At 34.6% G+C, this 18,468-nt stretch overlaps 1 protein-coding gene across 4 annotated transcripts in view; it reads right to left on the bottom strand.

Moving 5' to 3' along the window:
• ABCC9 (ATP binding cassette subfamily C member 9) overlaps positions 1–18,468 on the bottom strand; it is a 130,757-nt gene that overhangs the window by 108,586 nt on the left and 3,703 nt on the right. For all 4 annotated transcript variants that reach the window (XM_063075692.1, XM_063075694.1, XM_063075690.1 and 1 more), the window contains exons 4-6: positions 17,466–17,627; positions 14,729–14,870; positions 9,836–9,957 (exon numbers count right to left, since the gene is read on the bottom strand). In XM_063075692.1, the coding sequence (XP_062931762.1) occupies positions 9,836–9,957; positions 14,729–14,870; positions 17,466–17,607 (406 nt within the window). In that variant the 5' untranslated portion in view covers positions 17,608–17,627. The remainder of the gene's footprint in view (positions 1–9,835; positions 9,958–14,728; positions 14,871–17,465; positions 17,628–18,468) is intronic.

Raw genomic sequence — 18,468 nt, 5'->3', positions numbered from 1 at the left:
GCACTGGAGCACCCAGATATACAAAGCAAACACTATTAGACCTAAAGAAAGAGATCGACCTCAATTTGATAATAGTTGGGGATCTGAACACCCCTCTCTCAGCATCGGACAGATCATCTTGGCAATAAATCAATAGGCAGGATTTAAACTACACTTTAGATGAACTGGGACCTGGGATATCTACAGAACATTTCATCCAACAACTGCAGAACATACATTCTTCTCATCAGCACATGGAACACTCTCCAGGACAGATCACACGTTAGGTCACAAATCAAGTCTCAACAAATTTTTAAAAATTGAAATCATTTCAAGTATCTTTTCAGACTAAAATGGATTAAAAGTAGAAATCAATAACAAGCCAAACTTTAGAAACTATACAAATAAGTAGAAATTAAACAACATGCTCCTGAATGACCTATGGGTCCCCCCCAAAAAATTAAATAGGATATCAAAAAGTTTCCTGGAAACAGTGAAAATATAGACACATCATACCAAACCTATAGGATACTGCAAAAGCAGTACTATGAGGGAGGTTTATTGCAATGTATATATACCTATATCAAAAGAATAGAAAGATTTCAGATAAACAATGTAATGCTACACCTCAAAGAACTAGAAATAAGAACAATCCAATCCCAAAATTAGTAGATGGAAAGATATAATTAAGATCAGAGCAGAATTAAATGAAATAGAGACTCTAAAATCTATCCAATAGTTCAATGAAACAAAAATGTTGGTTATTTTTGAGAAGATCGACAAAGTAGACAAACCATTAGTTAGGCTAACTAAAAAAAGAAAAGAGAAGACCCAAATAACAAAAAATGAAAAAGAAGACATTGCAACTGATACAACAGGAACACAAAAAATCATTAGAGGCTATTATGAACAACTATATGCCAACAAATTTGAAAACCTGGAGGAAATGGATAAATTTCTGGACATATACAAACTGCCAAGACTGAACTAATAAGAAATAAAAAACCTGAAGAGATCAACATGCAATGAGATAGAAGCAGTAATCATCATTCTCCCAACAGAAAAAGCCCAGGACCAGATAGCTTACTGCTGAATTCTACCAAACCTATAAAGAGAAATTAATACCAATTCTCTTCAAACTATTCCAAAAAATTGAAACAGAGGCCATGCCCCCAAACTCATTCTATGAGGTCAGCATCAACCTGATACCAAGACGAGAGAAAGACACAACAAAAAAAGAAAACTACTGGCCAATATCTCTGATGAACATAGATGCAAAAATCCTCAACAAAATATTAGCAATCAGAATACATCAAAAAAATTATACACCACGATCAAGTGGGATTCATCCCAGGGATACAGGATGGTTCAACATGTGCAAGTCAGTAAATGTGATGAGTCAACATGTGCAAGTCACCATGTCAATCAAATCAAGGACAAAAACCATATAATTATCTCAATACATGTAGAAAAAGTATTTGACAAAATTCAACATCCCTTCATGATTAAGACTCTCAGCAAATTAGGTATAGAAGAAAAATATCTCAACAAAATAAAAGCCTTCTATGGAAAACCCACCACCAATATCATCCGCAATGGGGAAGAGCTGAAATTCTTTCCCTTAAGAACAGGAACAAGACAAGGATGCCAATAGTACTACTATTGGAAGTACTAGCTGGAGCATTCAGGCAAGAGAAAGAAATAAACGGCAACCAGATTGAAAAGGTGAAGTGAAACTGTTCTTGTTTGCAGATGACATGATCCTATTTATAGAAAAACATAAGGACTATACCAAAAAACTCACAGAGTTAATAAATGGTTTCAGTAAATGGCAGGATACAAAATCAACAAGCAAAAATCAGTAGCATTTTAATACTCCAATAACAAAATAGCAGAAAAAGAAATCAAGAAAGCAAGCCTAATTACAATAATCACCAAAAAATAAAATACCTAGGAATCAATTTAACCAAGGAGGTGAAAGATCTCTACAATGAGAACTACAAACCACCAGTGAAAGAAATTAAAGAGGATGCAAAAAGATGGAAAGACATTACATGCTCTTGTCTTGGAAAGAACATTGTCAAAATGCCCACACTACCCAAAGTGATCTACAGATTCAACACAATCCCCATCAACATCTCAATGACATTCTTCACAGAAATAGAAAAACAATCCTAACATTCACGTGGGACAACAAAAGATCCTGAATAGCCAAAGCAATCCTGAGCAAAAAAAATAATAATAATAAATAAATATACAAATAAATAAAGCTGGAGGCATTACACCATCTGACTTCAAATTATACTGCAAAACTATAGTAACCAAAACAACATGGCACTGGCACAAAAATAGACACTTGGACCAATGGATCAGAGTAGAGAACCCAGAAATCAACCCACATACTTACAGCCAACTGATCTTTGACAAAGACAACAAGAACATATGTTGGGGAAAAGACTACCTCTTCAATAAATAGTGCTGGGAAAACTGGATATCCATATATAGAAGAATGAAACTAGACTCTTACCTCTCATCATATACCAAAATCAACTCAAAATAGATTAAAGACTTAAATATAAAACCTGAAACTATAAAACTCCTAAAAGAAATATAGAGCAAACACTTCAGGAAGTAGGATTGGGCAAAGACTTTATGAATGGGCAACAAAAGAAAAAAATAAACAAATAGTACTATATCAAAGTAAAAACCTTCTGCAAAGCAAGAGAAAAAGAGTGAAAAGACAATTTACAGAATGGGAGAAAATATTTGCAAGCTATGCATATGACGAAGGATTAATATCCAGAATATATAAGGAACTCAAGCAATCTAACAGTAAAAAAAAAAAAAAATAGCCCAACTAAAAAATGGGCAAAGAGCTAAATAGGCATTCCTCAAAGAAGATATACAAATGGCCAACAGACACATGAAAAAAAGCTCAACCTCGCTAAGCATCAGGGAAATGCAAATCAAAACCACACTGAGATATCATTTCATGCCAGTTAGACTGAACATTTTCAAAAAGACAGAGAATAACAAATGTTGGTGAGGATGTGGAGAAAGGGGAACCCTCCTATACTGTTGGTGGGACTGTAACTTAGTGCAGTCATTATGGAAAATACTATGAAGGTTCCTCAAAAAACTACAGATAGAATTGCCACATGATCCAGCAGTCCCACTACTGGGTATGTACCCAAAGGAATGGAAATCTTCATGTTGAAGGGATTCCTACACTCCCCTGTTTATGTCAGCTCTATTTACAATAGCTATGAGTTAGAACCAACCTAAATGTCCATCGACAGGTAACTGGATAAGGAAAATTTGGTATATCTACACAATGGAATACTACTGTGACATTAAACAGAATTTTGACATTCACAGCAACACGGATAAACTTAGAGAAAATTATGTTATGTGAATATTCCAGGCACAGAAAGAGAAATACTGCATGTCCTCACTCTTAAGTGGGAGCTAAAAAAATACACAAATAAATTTTTAAAAGAAAGAAAGATGCAACAATTACAATAACTGTTGACCTTTCAAAAGGAGAAAACAGAAACGAAGCCATCAGAAGTGGGAGAGGGGGAGAGGGCGTTAATGAGAAATTGGCGATTAAATTGGTAAAGAAATTGGTGTCGGTGAGAAATTGGCACAAAATACAATTGCATTGTGTAATGTTGAATATACTAATTATCCTGATTTCAGCATTATATATTGCAAACAGGTATTGATATTCAATGCTATATCCCATAGATATGTACAATCAATTATCTTTCGACAAAAAAAGAAATAAATGCTTTTGATAATAATAAAAGCATCAATTTTTCAGAAAGATACAACAATCAAAAATATGCATATACCTAATGAAGACTTAGAAGATTTAAATGTTACCAACCAACCTGTACTATTTGATATACACAAAACTAGCTGACATTTGATATTATAAATATACACCTAACATCTTCAGAATATAAATTCTTATTAAGTGCATATGGTACCAGTACCATATGCTCACTCAGGAAACAAGATGCAACAAGTTTAGTGTAACAGAATGACAAATTTAGTAGCTTAAAGTAGTACACATGCATTATCTCTCAGTATCCATGGGTCAGGAGCCTGAGCATGGGTTAACTGAATTCTTTGCTTCGGGGTCTTATCAGCCTGCCATCTAGGTGTTGAAGGGGGCTGCAGTCTCAACAAAGACTCGACTGACTTGGGACCTTCATCCCTGCTATACTCTATTGGCTAAAAGTAAGGCACAGGTCCCACTCACACTCAAGGGAAGAGGGTCATACAGGGTTTAAACACCAGGCACAGAGAAAATGGAGGTAACCTTCAGGTCTTTGTGCATAATAAGATATCTAGGTAGATAATAAGTCTCCAAATATCTGGAAATTAACGCATTTCTAATAATCCACATGTTAAAGAAAATATCACTAGGAAAATTAGAAAATATTTTAACTAAATTATAACAGAAATACTATGTCTCTAAAATGTAAGGAGTACAACTAGCACAAGACTTAGTGGAAAGTTTATAGCTTTAGATACTTATTTTAGCAACAAAGAGGTCCAAAATCAATGACCTACATTTTCCCCTTAAAAGCTGAGGAAAGAAGAACAAAATAAATGAAAGGATGAAAATAATAGAGATAAGAGTAGAAAGCAATAAAATAGAAAATGAACAACTGATAAAATGAACAAACTCAATAAAGTCAACAGGTTGACTCTTTAAAAAGATCAAGAAAACTGGTACATTCCATGCGAAACTGCTCAAGAAAACAAGAACAAAAACTATCAGTATTAGGAATGGAAGAGGAACCATATCCCTACATAGCCTACAAACTTTAAAAGGATAATCTGCAGTATAAACAACTTTATGTTTTAATCCAAAAACTTAGATGAAATGAAAAATTGCTTAAAAACTGCAGTTTACCACAACTGACATAAAAAGACATAGCTACTACGAAGAGTCCATATCTTATAAAGAAATAAATTCATAAATAAAAATCCTCCCTTGGCCAAAATTCCAGGACCATATGACTACACTGGTAAATTTTATCCAACATTTAAGGAAGAAATAAAATTAATTTTATGCAGTCTTTCAGAAAATAGAGAGAACACTTTCCAGTGCATTTTATGAAGCCAGTATAACCTGGTATGTGAAATCTGATAAAGACAGCAGAAGAAAATAACAAACCAATATACCTCATTACAGATATAAAAAGCCTTAACAAACAAAATATAGCAATATCTAGCATGCATGATATATCATGACTACGTGTGGTTTATCCCAGGAATGCATTGTTACTTTATCACTTGAACAATAGATCAATGCAATTTAGCACATTAACAGAAATACAATTTTCCCAACTAATGAAGAAGAAAAAATTAATAAAATTCAACACCATCATGATTAAAAAATAATCTTAGAAAGTTTTGAATAGAAGAAAACGTACTCACCAGATAAAGTTCTTCTATGAAAAACCTACAATTAACACAATAATTGATTATGAAAGACTAATCATTATTCCCCTAAAATCGGGAACTCTTACCATACCTATTCAGCATTTTACTGGAGGTCCTAGCTAGAGCAATAAGGCAAGAAAAATAAAAGAAAACAAAGCATGAAAAAGGTTGAAAAGAAATAAGTATAAATATCTTTATTTGCAGATGGCATGTTTATTCATATAGAGAATCCCAAAAAACCTACAAAGCAATAGCTAGAAATAGTAAGTGAATTCCCAAGGCTGCAAAATACTAGGTCAATATACAAAATCAATTATATTTTGTGCAAAGGCAGAAAACAATTGGAAAATGAGATTTGAAATATAATACCATTTATAATAGCAGCAGGAAAACATAAAAAGTAGGTAAAACATTTAATGACATACAAAGCCTCTACACTGAAAGCTACAAAACATTCCTAAGGAAAATGAAAGAAGACCTAAATAAATGAAGAATGGATTGTGAGACTCAATATTGTTAAGATATCAATTCTCTCCCCAATTTTTCTATATATTCAATGCAATCCCCATTGTAAACCCACCAAGATTTTTCTTAAAATAGAAATTGTTAGCCCGATTCTAAACTGTATATAGAAATGCAAAGGAACCAGAATATCCAAAGCAATCTTGGAAGAAAAACAAGGAAAAACATTTGTGTCTTATAGTACATGACTTCAAAACCTCCAAAGCTACAGTAATCAAGACAAAATGTTAGTGGCATAAAAATCCATGAAGTGACCAAAGGAACAGAAAACAGAGCCAAAAAATAGATCACACCTAAAATAGTCATTTGATTTAACTTTTTTTTACAGAGGCACCAAAGCAGCCTGACAGCAAATGAAAAGTCTATTCCACAAATGGTACTGAAACACGTGGATATACATTTGGAATTTAAAAAAACCCTAAAACCTGCCTTACACCATATACTCAATTAATTTTAAATAGATCATAATTCTAAAAATAAAAACTGAAACCATAATGCTTCTGAAAGAGTTTGGATGTGTTGTCCCTCCAAAACTCATGCAGAAATCTGGTCCTCAATGTGGAAGTGCTAGAAGCTGTTTGAGTCATGGGGGCAGATCCCTCATGAATGGATTAATGCTCTCCCTGGGGGAGGAGGGGTAGTGAGTTCTCACTCTATTAGTTCCCACAAGAGCTGGTTGTTTAAAAGACCCTGGCACCTCCCCCCCCTCTCTCTTGCTTCCTCTCGCCATGTGATCGGCTTGTACCTGCTGACTGCCTGCCACTTCCTGCCATGAGTAGAAGCAGCCTGAGGCCTATGCCAGACCAGCTGTCCCAGAATCATAAACCAAATAAACCTCTGTTCTGTTCTTTATAAATTACCCAGTCTCAGGTGTTTCTGTTATAGCAACACAGACAGACTAAAACAGTTTCTAAAATGAAACAGGAGAATATGAAGGAAACATATTTTGAGGGAAGGCAAAGATTTATTAAGACACAGAAAGCAATAACTGAATATAAGAAAAATGACAAAATATACTACGCCAAAATTAAAACCTTCTGCTCATCAAAAGGCCATATTAAATAAATAGAAATGCATGCCACAGACTGGTAGGAAATATTTTAAAAACATGTATGATGATATATAAGTATCTACTATATACAAAGTGCTCCTACAACCCAGTATCAAAAATGCAACAATTGCTGTATACTATTTACTATGTATACTAGACAACAATGAAATTAAAAATAACAATGAGAAAAACAGATGTTTAATCAATAAATATTTTAAAATCATTAAAAAACATAGCCACTTCACAAAGATAACAAATGGCCAATAAATCAATCAAAAAGTGTCCAGTGTTATTTCTTATCAGGGAAATGCAAATTAAAACCACAAAGTGTTATCAGTACACACCCACTAGCATGGCTAATTGAGAAAGACCAAGATCACCCAATGTTCGTGAGCATGTGGAACTGAACTGCCACACATTGTTATTGAGTATGTAAAATGATACAACCACTTTCTGAAATGATCTGCAGGTTTCTTACAAATCTAAACATTTACCTGACTACTCTATGACCCAGCAATTTCACTCTTAGATATTTACCCAAAAGAAATAAATACATATGCATATATCCACAAAAAGACTTGTACAGGAGTGTTTATAGCAGGTTTTTTTTCGTGGTAGCCAAAACCTGGAAACAGCCCAGGTGTCCATCAACAAGAGAATGGAAAAACTGTGGTATATTCACACAATGGAATACTATCCAACAATTACAAGAACAAAATACTGATCGATGCTACATTATGGATGAGCCTCAAAAAATCATTCTGAGAGACAGAAGCCTTACTTTAAAAAGTTTATACTGTATGATTCAATTTATGTGAAGTTCTAGAATAGGCAAACCTAATGTATGGTGGGGGAAAAATCAGAATAGTTATTCTTTCTATGGAGGTGAAAGTGGGGATTGACTGGGAAGGGGCACAAGAAAACTTGCAGAGGTGATGGCTACGTCGTGATAGGGTTATACAGGTGTATGCATTCAGTAAAATAAGATTTCTGTGCTTCAGATATGTAAATTTCATCTCACAAAAAGAACTGCAAACAAATATTTAACTCTAGCTAATGAGATGCATGCTGAAAGGTTCAGGGGTGAAGAATACTAATAATGTCTGTAACGTACTTTAAAATGCACTAAAAACTAAGGTGTATTGATAGGTGGAGAGAGGATTGGAAAGATGTAGATGTGTGATAAAACCAACAGAACAAATGTAAATTGAAGAATGTAGGTGGTGGTAAATGGGTAGTCACATAATTCTTTCAAATTTCTGTATGTTTCGTGATTTTCATAATAAAATGTTGGGACAAAATTACTAGCTTTGTGATCTTAAAATAAGTGTAATTTTTCTAGGTACAATTTTTTTTCTCTCCTAAAATAATGAGAAAGACTATCTTTTATCTCTATAAGTCCCTCTAGCTATATGATCAAATTGTGGCCTCTGCCTTGCATCTACATGGTAATTACAGCCAGATTCTGATCGTATTTCCTTCCTAATATTCCTAAAATATTATTGAAATGTGCATGCCCTGTCTAATTATAACTTATAACTTTTTTATCATCATCACGTTTTCAAAGATGTATATCTAGCTTATCAAATTCCCAATGCTCCATATTTTTTGCTGTTATCAACTGGAAACATCACTCTTTTTTGGGCAACTATCACATTCTGTGATAATGTCTGCTGCCATTTTGTATTGAAGAGCTTTCTACTAAGATAATTCACATAAGCCTATTAAATTAATAGTTAACCTTCTCTCCTTTTCTTATTAGATTACCTTTGCCCAATCGTATAATGTTAATACAGTACACAATTAAAGATCAGTATTTACCATTTTAAGTTTTAACGTCTTCTGGGCAAATAAATAAAATACTATTTGTGTGCTTTACTTATTTCTTTTCCTAATTTTGACATTAGTAGTCAACGTCATTTTTATCATATAACAATCAAATGAAGAACTGTATGAACCTTTGAAGCTGCAAGCATTCATTCACACAAACACATACGATTCCATCTACAATTTTAGGAGGCTCACGGGCTCCTGCAGTTCATCCATGATCCATGTTACATACCTTCATCTCAGCTCTCTTTATAAAAGAGTACACCAAGGAGTACAAGAATGGGTCCGAGTGTTAAATATAACTAACTGGGATGAACTATATCATTTCAGCCTAAGGCAAAAATAAAATTTTAATTTTAGACAGCCTCTGATTTCCACAGGACAAGGAGGCAAGAGAGGCTAATAAGGGCATCTTAGTCATGATGCAGATGTGAGGGGTAGTGATGTGGAAGCACTTGCTTCCCAGGACAGCAGACTTTTCAGAATGCCGTGAAGCACACTTTGCTGCTTAGAGACCCCTGATGCCTCGGCAGCTCTTCTAGGGAAATGTGGCATTCCCGCAGCATCGGTGAAAGATCTGGGCCTTCAGAAAATGCCCCAGGACTCTGAGCCAGAAGCAGAAACACATGGAACTAGATGAGATGACTTGTTTATGGAGCAACATGGTGAAGCAGCTCCTTGCAAGAGCTCTGGCTCCTGGAGTACAACTTCTGCAAGCCAGAAGGCAGCACGTTCCCTCCACTTTCATCCACCACACACCAACACACCACGAGGGGCATTTATTGGAGGACAGATGTCCTGGGGGAATGGAATTTTCACAGCCTAGACTAACTCAGCTTATCTTCAACCCCACATTTACTGGACAGCTACAAGAGATGAATTACTGTGGTTTTCCCACACCTCCTACTCCCAATCCACTCTGACAGTATTTACTGTGAGGAAAAAGAAAAACAAATAGCTCTTTTGGGGAAAGAACTTGACCATACTTACCTAGAAGTAATTTAGGAAAATTTGATGTTTCAATATTATGATAATATACTATTGATGTCGTAGTGGCAACGAATCCCATTACGGCCGGCATGAAGAGATGGAGATGGCGTGACTCCCGGCGCCTGTAGAGAGCAGTACAGAGTCAGTGTCTACAGCTGACACTTCCAGAGATCCTCATTTTTTACCTTTTTTTCATTAAAACTCTCTCTTAGTAATAAGATATTTAAAATACAGAATGCGGGCCGGCCCGTGGCTCACTCAGGAGAGTGTGGTGCTGATAACACGAAGGCCATGGGTTCGGATCCTATATAGGGATGGCCGGTTCTCTCACTGGCTGAGCGTGGTGCTGACAACACCAAGTCAAGAGTTAAGATCCCCTTACCGATCATCTTTTTAAAAATAAATAAAATAAAATAAAATAAAATACAGAATGCAGTAGTAGTTGCTAAGAAAATATGGAAGGGAGGAATATATTGAGAGACACAATTCTGCTGAAGGATTTAATCTAACATGGAGGGCTGGGTAAACACAGCTAAACTCTACCTTAAAGTGCTTACAACAAAAATAAATGTGTAATTACTCTCATACTGAAGGGCAGAACTGCTGAAATAATTTAACAACTAAGCAATAAAAACAATCCACTGACTCTGAATTCTAATATGTAAGAAAAGTATGTTTATTCCTTTGGCAGCTTTTCCAAACTTTATGGTCTTCAGTGATTTCTTCATTCTCATTAATTTATTCAGTGCTAATGTACTGCTGGTCCAGACACTGTATTAGGTTCTGGGATGCAGCAATGAACAGGACAAGATATGGTGTCTGTGGTCACCAAGTTTAGGGTCTATTGAGGATATCAATAGCAAATAAAAAATTATAACACTGATGAAGGGACAGCAAGAGCACACAGGGCTCAAGTCTGGGACAGAAAAAATTTGTGAAGGATTTGACTTCTAAACTGAGACTGTAATAATGATGAACTGCTACCCAGAAGAAGAAAAGAGGAAGACCGTTCCAGACAAAGGGTCCAGGTGTGTTCAAGGGTATTGCAAGCAATTCAGTACGATTGCAAGGAGACTGCTTCATTCTGAGGGCAGCAGAGAGCTCCAAGTGATAGGAGATGTGACAGACCCAGATGTGCATGGTAGACAGTCTTCAGCTCCATTTTCATTAATAATGCCACTTAGGCAAACCTTTGACTTTTCCCACCTTCCTCAAATGTATTAGTACATAATGGTAGAGAGAAGAGCATGACCTGTCTAAGAGTGAGGGAAAAAGGAACATTTGAGAAAGTCATTTCAGAAGAGGTACGGTTGACACTGGGAAGTGAAAATGGAAAGGGATCCCCTAGTCAGGAAAGTGGTGGACAGGCACTTTAAAAAGGGCGAGCAGAATGTGCAAATATATAGAAGCATGAAAGAGTGTAACATGCTCAAACTTCCAAATAGTTTAATACTCTTGAAAAAAAAGTTTAAGATAGGATGTACCATGAAAAGCTTCGTATGCCATGGTAAAGGGTTGGAATCTCATCTTGCAGAAAACTGAAATATGTTAACAGGTAGATGGTATGACCAGATTTCTGTTTTAAACGGCTCACTCTGGCAGTAATGTGGATGATGGAGTTCAGAGGTAATACCCATGCTCCTTGACTTACAATGGGGTTATGTCCTGATAAACCCATCATAAATTGAAGACATTGTAAGTTGAAATGTATTTAATACACCCAACCTATTGAACATCGTAGCTTAGCCTGGCCTACCTTAAACATGCTCAGAACACTTACATTAGCCCACACTTGGGCAAAATCATCCAGCACAAAGTCTATCTTATCATAAAGTGCTGAACCTCTCATGTAATTTATTGAATATTATATTGAATGTGAAAAACAGAATGGTTATACGGGTACTCCAAGTACGGTTTCTACTGAATGTGTATTGCTTTCACACCATCGTAAAGGGGAAAAGTCGTAAGTGGAACAATTGTCAAGAAGTGGAACCGTTTAAGTCGAGGAGCAGCTGTATGTGGGTTTGTGGTGAGGGGAGGAAATGAAAGGAAGAAAAGCAGTCAGGAAACCATGGGTACAGGTCACATGACGAAGGCCAGATTTCAGCTTTGGCAGCAATAACATGAAAGAAATAACACACTTGGAAGATTAATTGTTAAAATGGGCAGGACTTTAATAGTGTTAGAGTATGAGGGTAATGGCAGTGGAGAGGTAGAAAATAATTCCTAGAGTGTCTGGGTGGGTGGTTGTGTGACCAAATAAGATTTTTAAATGACAAGCAGATTAGAGAGAGAAGCTAAAAAGTTTCAGTAGGGATGCATGGATTGTGAAGGTGTCTAATACGCATGCAAAGAGAGTTGCCTAATAGAGAAGTGTACACAGAGATTTAGAACATGATCAGTGATATAGTTTGGAATCATTACTATAGGCATGACAACAAAAATGTGACAGTACTATGATAGCGCTGAAAAAACACTCACCGCCTCCCAGAAATAGTTCAAAATGGTCAAAGAGAAAACGCAGTAGATAAATATTCCATCAGTACAAAAATTAGGAAATGCTTCTAATACTCCCTGATTATTTAATCAAAGAGAGATGCAAAAGTCACTTACTGGATATTTAGGAAATTTACAAATGAGAACATTCTCTATCAAAGCCTGTATAAATATGTGGTCACAACCATACCCAGAAGAAAGTTGATAGCCTTAGATGCATTCAACAAGAAATAGTTATAATAGATAAATTAAGTAGCCAATTCTAGAAGTTAGAAACAGAATGACAAAACATCAATAACAAAAGCAATAATAAAGAATTAGTAAAGATAACAGCAGGTACAGTAAGGCTTTATACTTATTGTGGCATTTCTTTATTAGGAATTTAAAGTGTCTTTTAACCATGCTAGTACTTTTGTTAGGATTTTTTATTATTCTGTTAGTTCTCTACTTACAAATTTGCATGGGTTTTGAGTGGTTTCCCAACCTTATTTTTTTCATTAAGCTTTGTTTTTTTTTAGAGTATGATTTGCAGACCTCAATGGCTTGGTAAGGGTGCACCATTATAGCAGAAAATCTTTAGTCAGAAAGTTAGAAAGAAGATTTAAAAAGCACTACATTACAGAGGTTGAAAGAATAATTTTTAAAAGAAAAAATAATAAAAATAAAAACATAAATAAAAACTGCTGATAGATTAAGTAGTATAAAAACAATCAACACAGTCATCCAATGAGTAAACTCAATAAAATATTGTCTCTTACAAAGTATACGTATCATTTTCTAGTACTCATGAAATATGTATAAATTAATCAAATATTTGACTATAATGAAATGTTAATAAATTTCAAAAAGTAATTATTTTGCAAATGACATCCTCTAATAATAAACCAATAAAATTAAAGAACAAACTAAAAATGATTCTTAGACTAAGAAGAGTATCTAAACTGGAATCACAAATTATTTAGGTAGAAATAAAAAGAAGACCACTTCTTACAGAAACCCAAGGATATACCAAAAGATAAATTAATAACTTTAAATGTTTGTATTACTCAAAAAGAAAACCAAAAATATTCAATTAGGAAGCTTTTGCATTGTTTCACTAATTATAATGAGCATTTGTTATATTTTAAGTAAAGAATAGTTCATGAAAATTTTGTTAAAAAAAAGAAAAAAAGGAAGGAATAATCAGCAGTGCTAAACGTAATAATTATGACAAGGACAAAAAGGTGTCCATTAAGGTGTCTTTAATGACCACGGAGATTCTTGCAGAAGCAATTTTCAGAATAGGGCAGGGCAAGAGAGAAAGCAAACTAAATTTCTGGGTTTAGAAGTAACTGGAAGATAACTTTGAAAAGCTTGGATAAAAAGGGTAAGCATAAGAAATCTACAGCTAAGGTGGAGAGAGCAGCACAAGATCAAGGGTATATTTTTGCCCATTTGTTTTTAAGATGGGCCTCTTGTATCACTACCACTAAAAACAAGTTTCTGCCATTAGCATCGGTCATTAATCATTATTAGTTCAGCCTGTGTTTTCTAAGTCCCTGACTGGATCTACACATCAACCATGAAGCTAGAAAGGAAGAGTCCACCTCACCCAAATGATGGCAAGTGTTTAAGAAATATTGGACTGATCTATCTTCCACTTTATCCATACACATAGGAACATATAGAGTCAGCCTACATGTTAAGAAATTTAAAAACTTAAGACTAGAAATGGCTATGCTAATAAATGCACCAAAGGGTTTTAAACAGTAAACAGCAAAATAATAGTCAATTAAGCTTCTAAATGCTTGGAGGGAAGGCATATATCAGTCTCTGATTTTTCTTTTTATCAGAAAATAAGACGTGTACATACTTATATTTGCAAAGAACCATTGTAAAACATTACAAAATGGTTGGCTCCATGACAAAAACTTAGAAGTTTCATTCTTTGTTAGTTGCAACAGAAAAACATAAACAGATGTCAAAGGAGGTTCTTATTAGATAAGAGGAAAATGGTCTTTCTTTGGAGTGATGTTTTTGAAAACTTTGAGAAACTTACATCAATTCTTCAATGAAAGGTGTACCATTTATCATAATTCCATAACCAAAATTTCCCTATTACTTGAGTTCATTTTCTGTTACTATGGGAGAAAATATTAACAAAACAGTAACAGCAAAGAATACAAAGCACATGAATGAGCACAAGTCATAGAGATCTGAACTTGTGTTACCACAGAAATTACGCAAACACGAAAAGAGACAAAACACACAATTATTATATAAAATGGGTGACCTCTGTCATTCATAATGAGCTATGTCCCCAAAATTAAGACCAACTGGGTATGCTCTTAGCTACTGTCCATATCAATATACCCACTAGTATACTGTAATGGTATTATGTTAAGTCAAGTCACTTACGAATCTGAAACAATGCCTTCTGCTATTTCACAAACATGCACAAAGAGGAGAGCGAACGTAAGAATCCATCTCAGGTTATGTCCAGGAAAATGAAGCCATGTGTTGTGATGAATTTGTACTTTTGAGCTTTGGCTCCCCCACCCTGAAAAAAAAAAAAAGAGAGAGAAAAAAGTCCAAAAAGAGATAAACAAAGGATCGATTATAATCATAGGAATACTTTACATTGTGATAAGCTTTGGGAGGTTCCTGAAATCTTTTTGTTTTCTAGTGTAGCAATGGAAATCCTGGTCTATTTTCATTATGTTAAAAAAAAAAAAAAGTAATTTCAACTGATTTTTAAAAGACTGTCTAGGCTAAAACAACATTTGCTGCATTGCTCAAGAATAACACCAACTTTGGGTGACAACATGGTTCTATCTCATGGTAATCAGAAGCTCTGACAGCTTTCTGATTCATTCAAAAAGAAACAAACTGATGATTATAACAAGAGAAATCTGGGGTCTAAAATCTTTCAAAATATTGGATCTGCAGTGGGACCAGAAAAAACAAGACATATTTGGTTATAAAATATAAAACTCGGCTAAGTCAACTCTTATTCATATGCATATCATATGAGAAAAATTGCTACTTATGACTGGGCCAGCACTATTCAGCAGTGGTACTGATACTTTTCTCAAAGATAGCTAAAGTTTTGTTCACTGACGATGAGTTTTTAAGCAGGCTCAAGAACATTTGCCCTTAGCTCATCACGGGAGAAAAAAATTCAAGGTTATATTTGAGTAAAGTTTTGATAGTTTCCTACCAAAACTGTAGATAGAGTAACACCACTTCATATATGATATGCTAGGATAGAATCCCACTTCTGTCACCTTTAGTCCACCTTTTTTCTCATTTTTAACAGTAGAAAAGCCCCTTGTATTTCAAGAATGAATGGGAGTTTGCACTTAAAATACTGCGAAGAATTTGTGTGTACACAAGAGGGACCCCTGAAGCATTCTTTGAAAAGGGAATTGGTTCATGTCTTAGTTGTTTCCAAATGTACTTCATCATTGGAAGGTCAGTTACATTTAATATAGTCTATTAGAATTTAGGCTATAAATTCTTGCAGGCCAGTTCTGTGTCCTTTCTGCAACATTATAATTTTCTTTGTGCCTGATACTTCCATAGATTTATTTATGATCTCTCACTAACTCAAGTAGCCAATTTTATAAATAAAAAGTGTGCATTTTTGTTCATTTTTCTTTGTCAATATCCAATTCCACTCTATTCAAACATCCTTGTTGCCAGCCTCTGTGCTGGATGTTAGGGATATGAAAAAGAATGGCACAGTCCTGCTCCCAAAAAGTTAACTGGTTGTCAAAAAAATGAACTATTAATTATTAATTATAGAATTACCTTGTAAATTATAAATTATTAATTGTATAATTATAGTGAAAAATACATCCATTTTCTACTTTTACCAAAGGGCATTCTTAATGCCTTACAAATAATGCTACATAAACAATGACCAGTGTTTCTACATATGGCCGCTCTGGTCCCAATAGATTTAGTGTCTGTACATTTGTTTAACATAAATAACTATGTACCAAGAGTTATGCTGGCATCTGTATAAACCATATGACAGAAATTCTTTGATCTCTATTAGAATAATGCCAAGCATCTAGTATCCTCTCAATAAACACTTGTTAAATGAAGAAAGACACATACATTATTTTCAAAGGTTCCTTTAAAGCAGATTGTTAAATTATACTCTTTTCTTAATAAAATCAGTCTGATAACTTTTTCACTTATTTTTATGGGCAAAATCATGCCTGGGAATATTAAACACCAATTAATCCAAAATACTGGTTACCTCTTGTGAAGGGTTAGGAACATAGGATGTGGGAAGAGTAATAGGATCAGGAAATGGTATGCAGAAGTCCTTTTTATTCCTACTGTTATGTTCCTTCAAATGAGTGGTGATAGTTTCGATGGCTGTTTTTTATATTCATCTCCATCATTTTATATATCAAAAATATTTTGTAATTCAAAAAAATTAAAGGGTCTATTTTGGTTGGGAAAGTTACACAAGTTATACATAATGGCCCTAAATAATTGAATTTTGTACAAATGTCAACTGTGAAAGAGTACATGAGTACAGGAGTACATGAACTCTTTCTACCTGAAACACAATCCCATCACGCCTGCTTTAACTTACACACTCTGAACCTTTCAAGACCCCAGACATTTCACCCTCTATGCAGTCTTCCCCATCAGCCCCAAGAAGAGATAGTTATTCCAGCAGGTTAATGCCCAGGAGATTTGTTCCTGTATCTGTAAATGGGCTTGCAATGTTGTGTAGTTAGTGCTCCTGACTTGGACACATCTGCTCCACTGTACTATTCCCTGAAGACAAATACTCTCCTTTACCCATTTTCCATTCCCTTCACCCAACACAAAACAAGTGCTCAACAAATGCTCTAGATCAATCTCATATAATTATCTCTTTCCCTCTTTTTAAAAAACTACTGCTGCTATTGAAGGCCATTCCCAAGCAAGCATGTGACCACTATTTCACCAATGGAATATCTTATGCCAAAAATATATACTTGGAAAACACAAAATGCTTGTTCTTTTTTCACAGACTAATACATCAGTTTTCATGTTGGAGAAATTAAATCAACATTATCCCAAATCCTGTCCAATCAAAAGACATATAAACATTAAGTGTTGTAATATAGGAAATTAGACTACTCACCAATAAACAATATTGGAAAAGTGATAAACAACAGGAAGACATGAGGGACCAGGTTCAGGGCATCCACAAAGCAGGGATTTTGTAGTACACCATCATAGATATTATATGAAGAAATGTTGTTACCACAAAATGAAAGGCTCATTTCTTCTTATATGGTTTACTCTAAAAGGGAGAGAAAAGAAGAAAAAAAATCATCCTATTATTGGACTGTCTTATAAAATTATGGCCTTAAGTTAGACCATAAAATTAATCCTCCTCATTTTTGCAGTTTAGGAAACAGAAAACTCTACACCAAAGTAACTTGAGGATTTCTCAGAAAGGCCTTATACATTCTATAAGGTCCTCTTTTCCATAGCTTTTTTTTTTTTTTTTTGAGAAAATATTTCATTTTAATTTGGAAAAATGTAATAATATCTACATAAAATAGCACCTCAAAGGAATATCTGTTTGGCTAAAATTATTTCAAAGAATAAAAATTGTGATATATAAAGAAAAAGGAGGAGAAAAACAAAACTAACAACTGAAAAGTCAAAGTGGTGCAATATCAAATGCTTTGCCATGCTTATTCATTGAAAAATGCATCACCAAACAACAAATTTCAGCTGAACACAATTTAATGAAACATTTCATTAATTGCAAGAAATAGTGATACACAGAGACATGGCTGCAAAAGTAACTGGCCTTTTTCTGAAGAACATTAACAGCAAGTGCTTAAGACAAATTAAATATAGCTCAAGTTACAAGTTAATTAAACTACTCAGATCCCATAGTCAGAAATATTCTTAAAAAAATGCTCTCTACTCATGCTTCAAGACAAAGGATGTCTTTTGATTGGAAATCTGTGTTCCATTAAAGTAGAGTAGATGAGGCAAGAGAGGAAACAGACAACAAGATCACAGGGGCTTTGTAAGTCATTGGCTTCTACTATGAGTGAAGTGGAGCCACCAGGGGTTTTTGAGCAGAGGAGTGACATGCTCTGACTTATATTTTCAATGGATCCCTC

Source organism: Cynocephalus volans, chromosome 12, assembly GCF_027409185.1.
Source record: "Cynocephalus volans isolate mCynVol1 chromosome 12, mCynVol1.pri, whole genome shotgun sequence".
NCBI lineage: Eukaryota > Metazoa > Chordata > Mammalia > Dermoptera > Cynocephalidae > Cynocephalus > Cynocephalus volans.
This window is presented reverse-complemented; position numbering and strand designations above follow the sequence as displayed.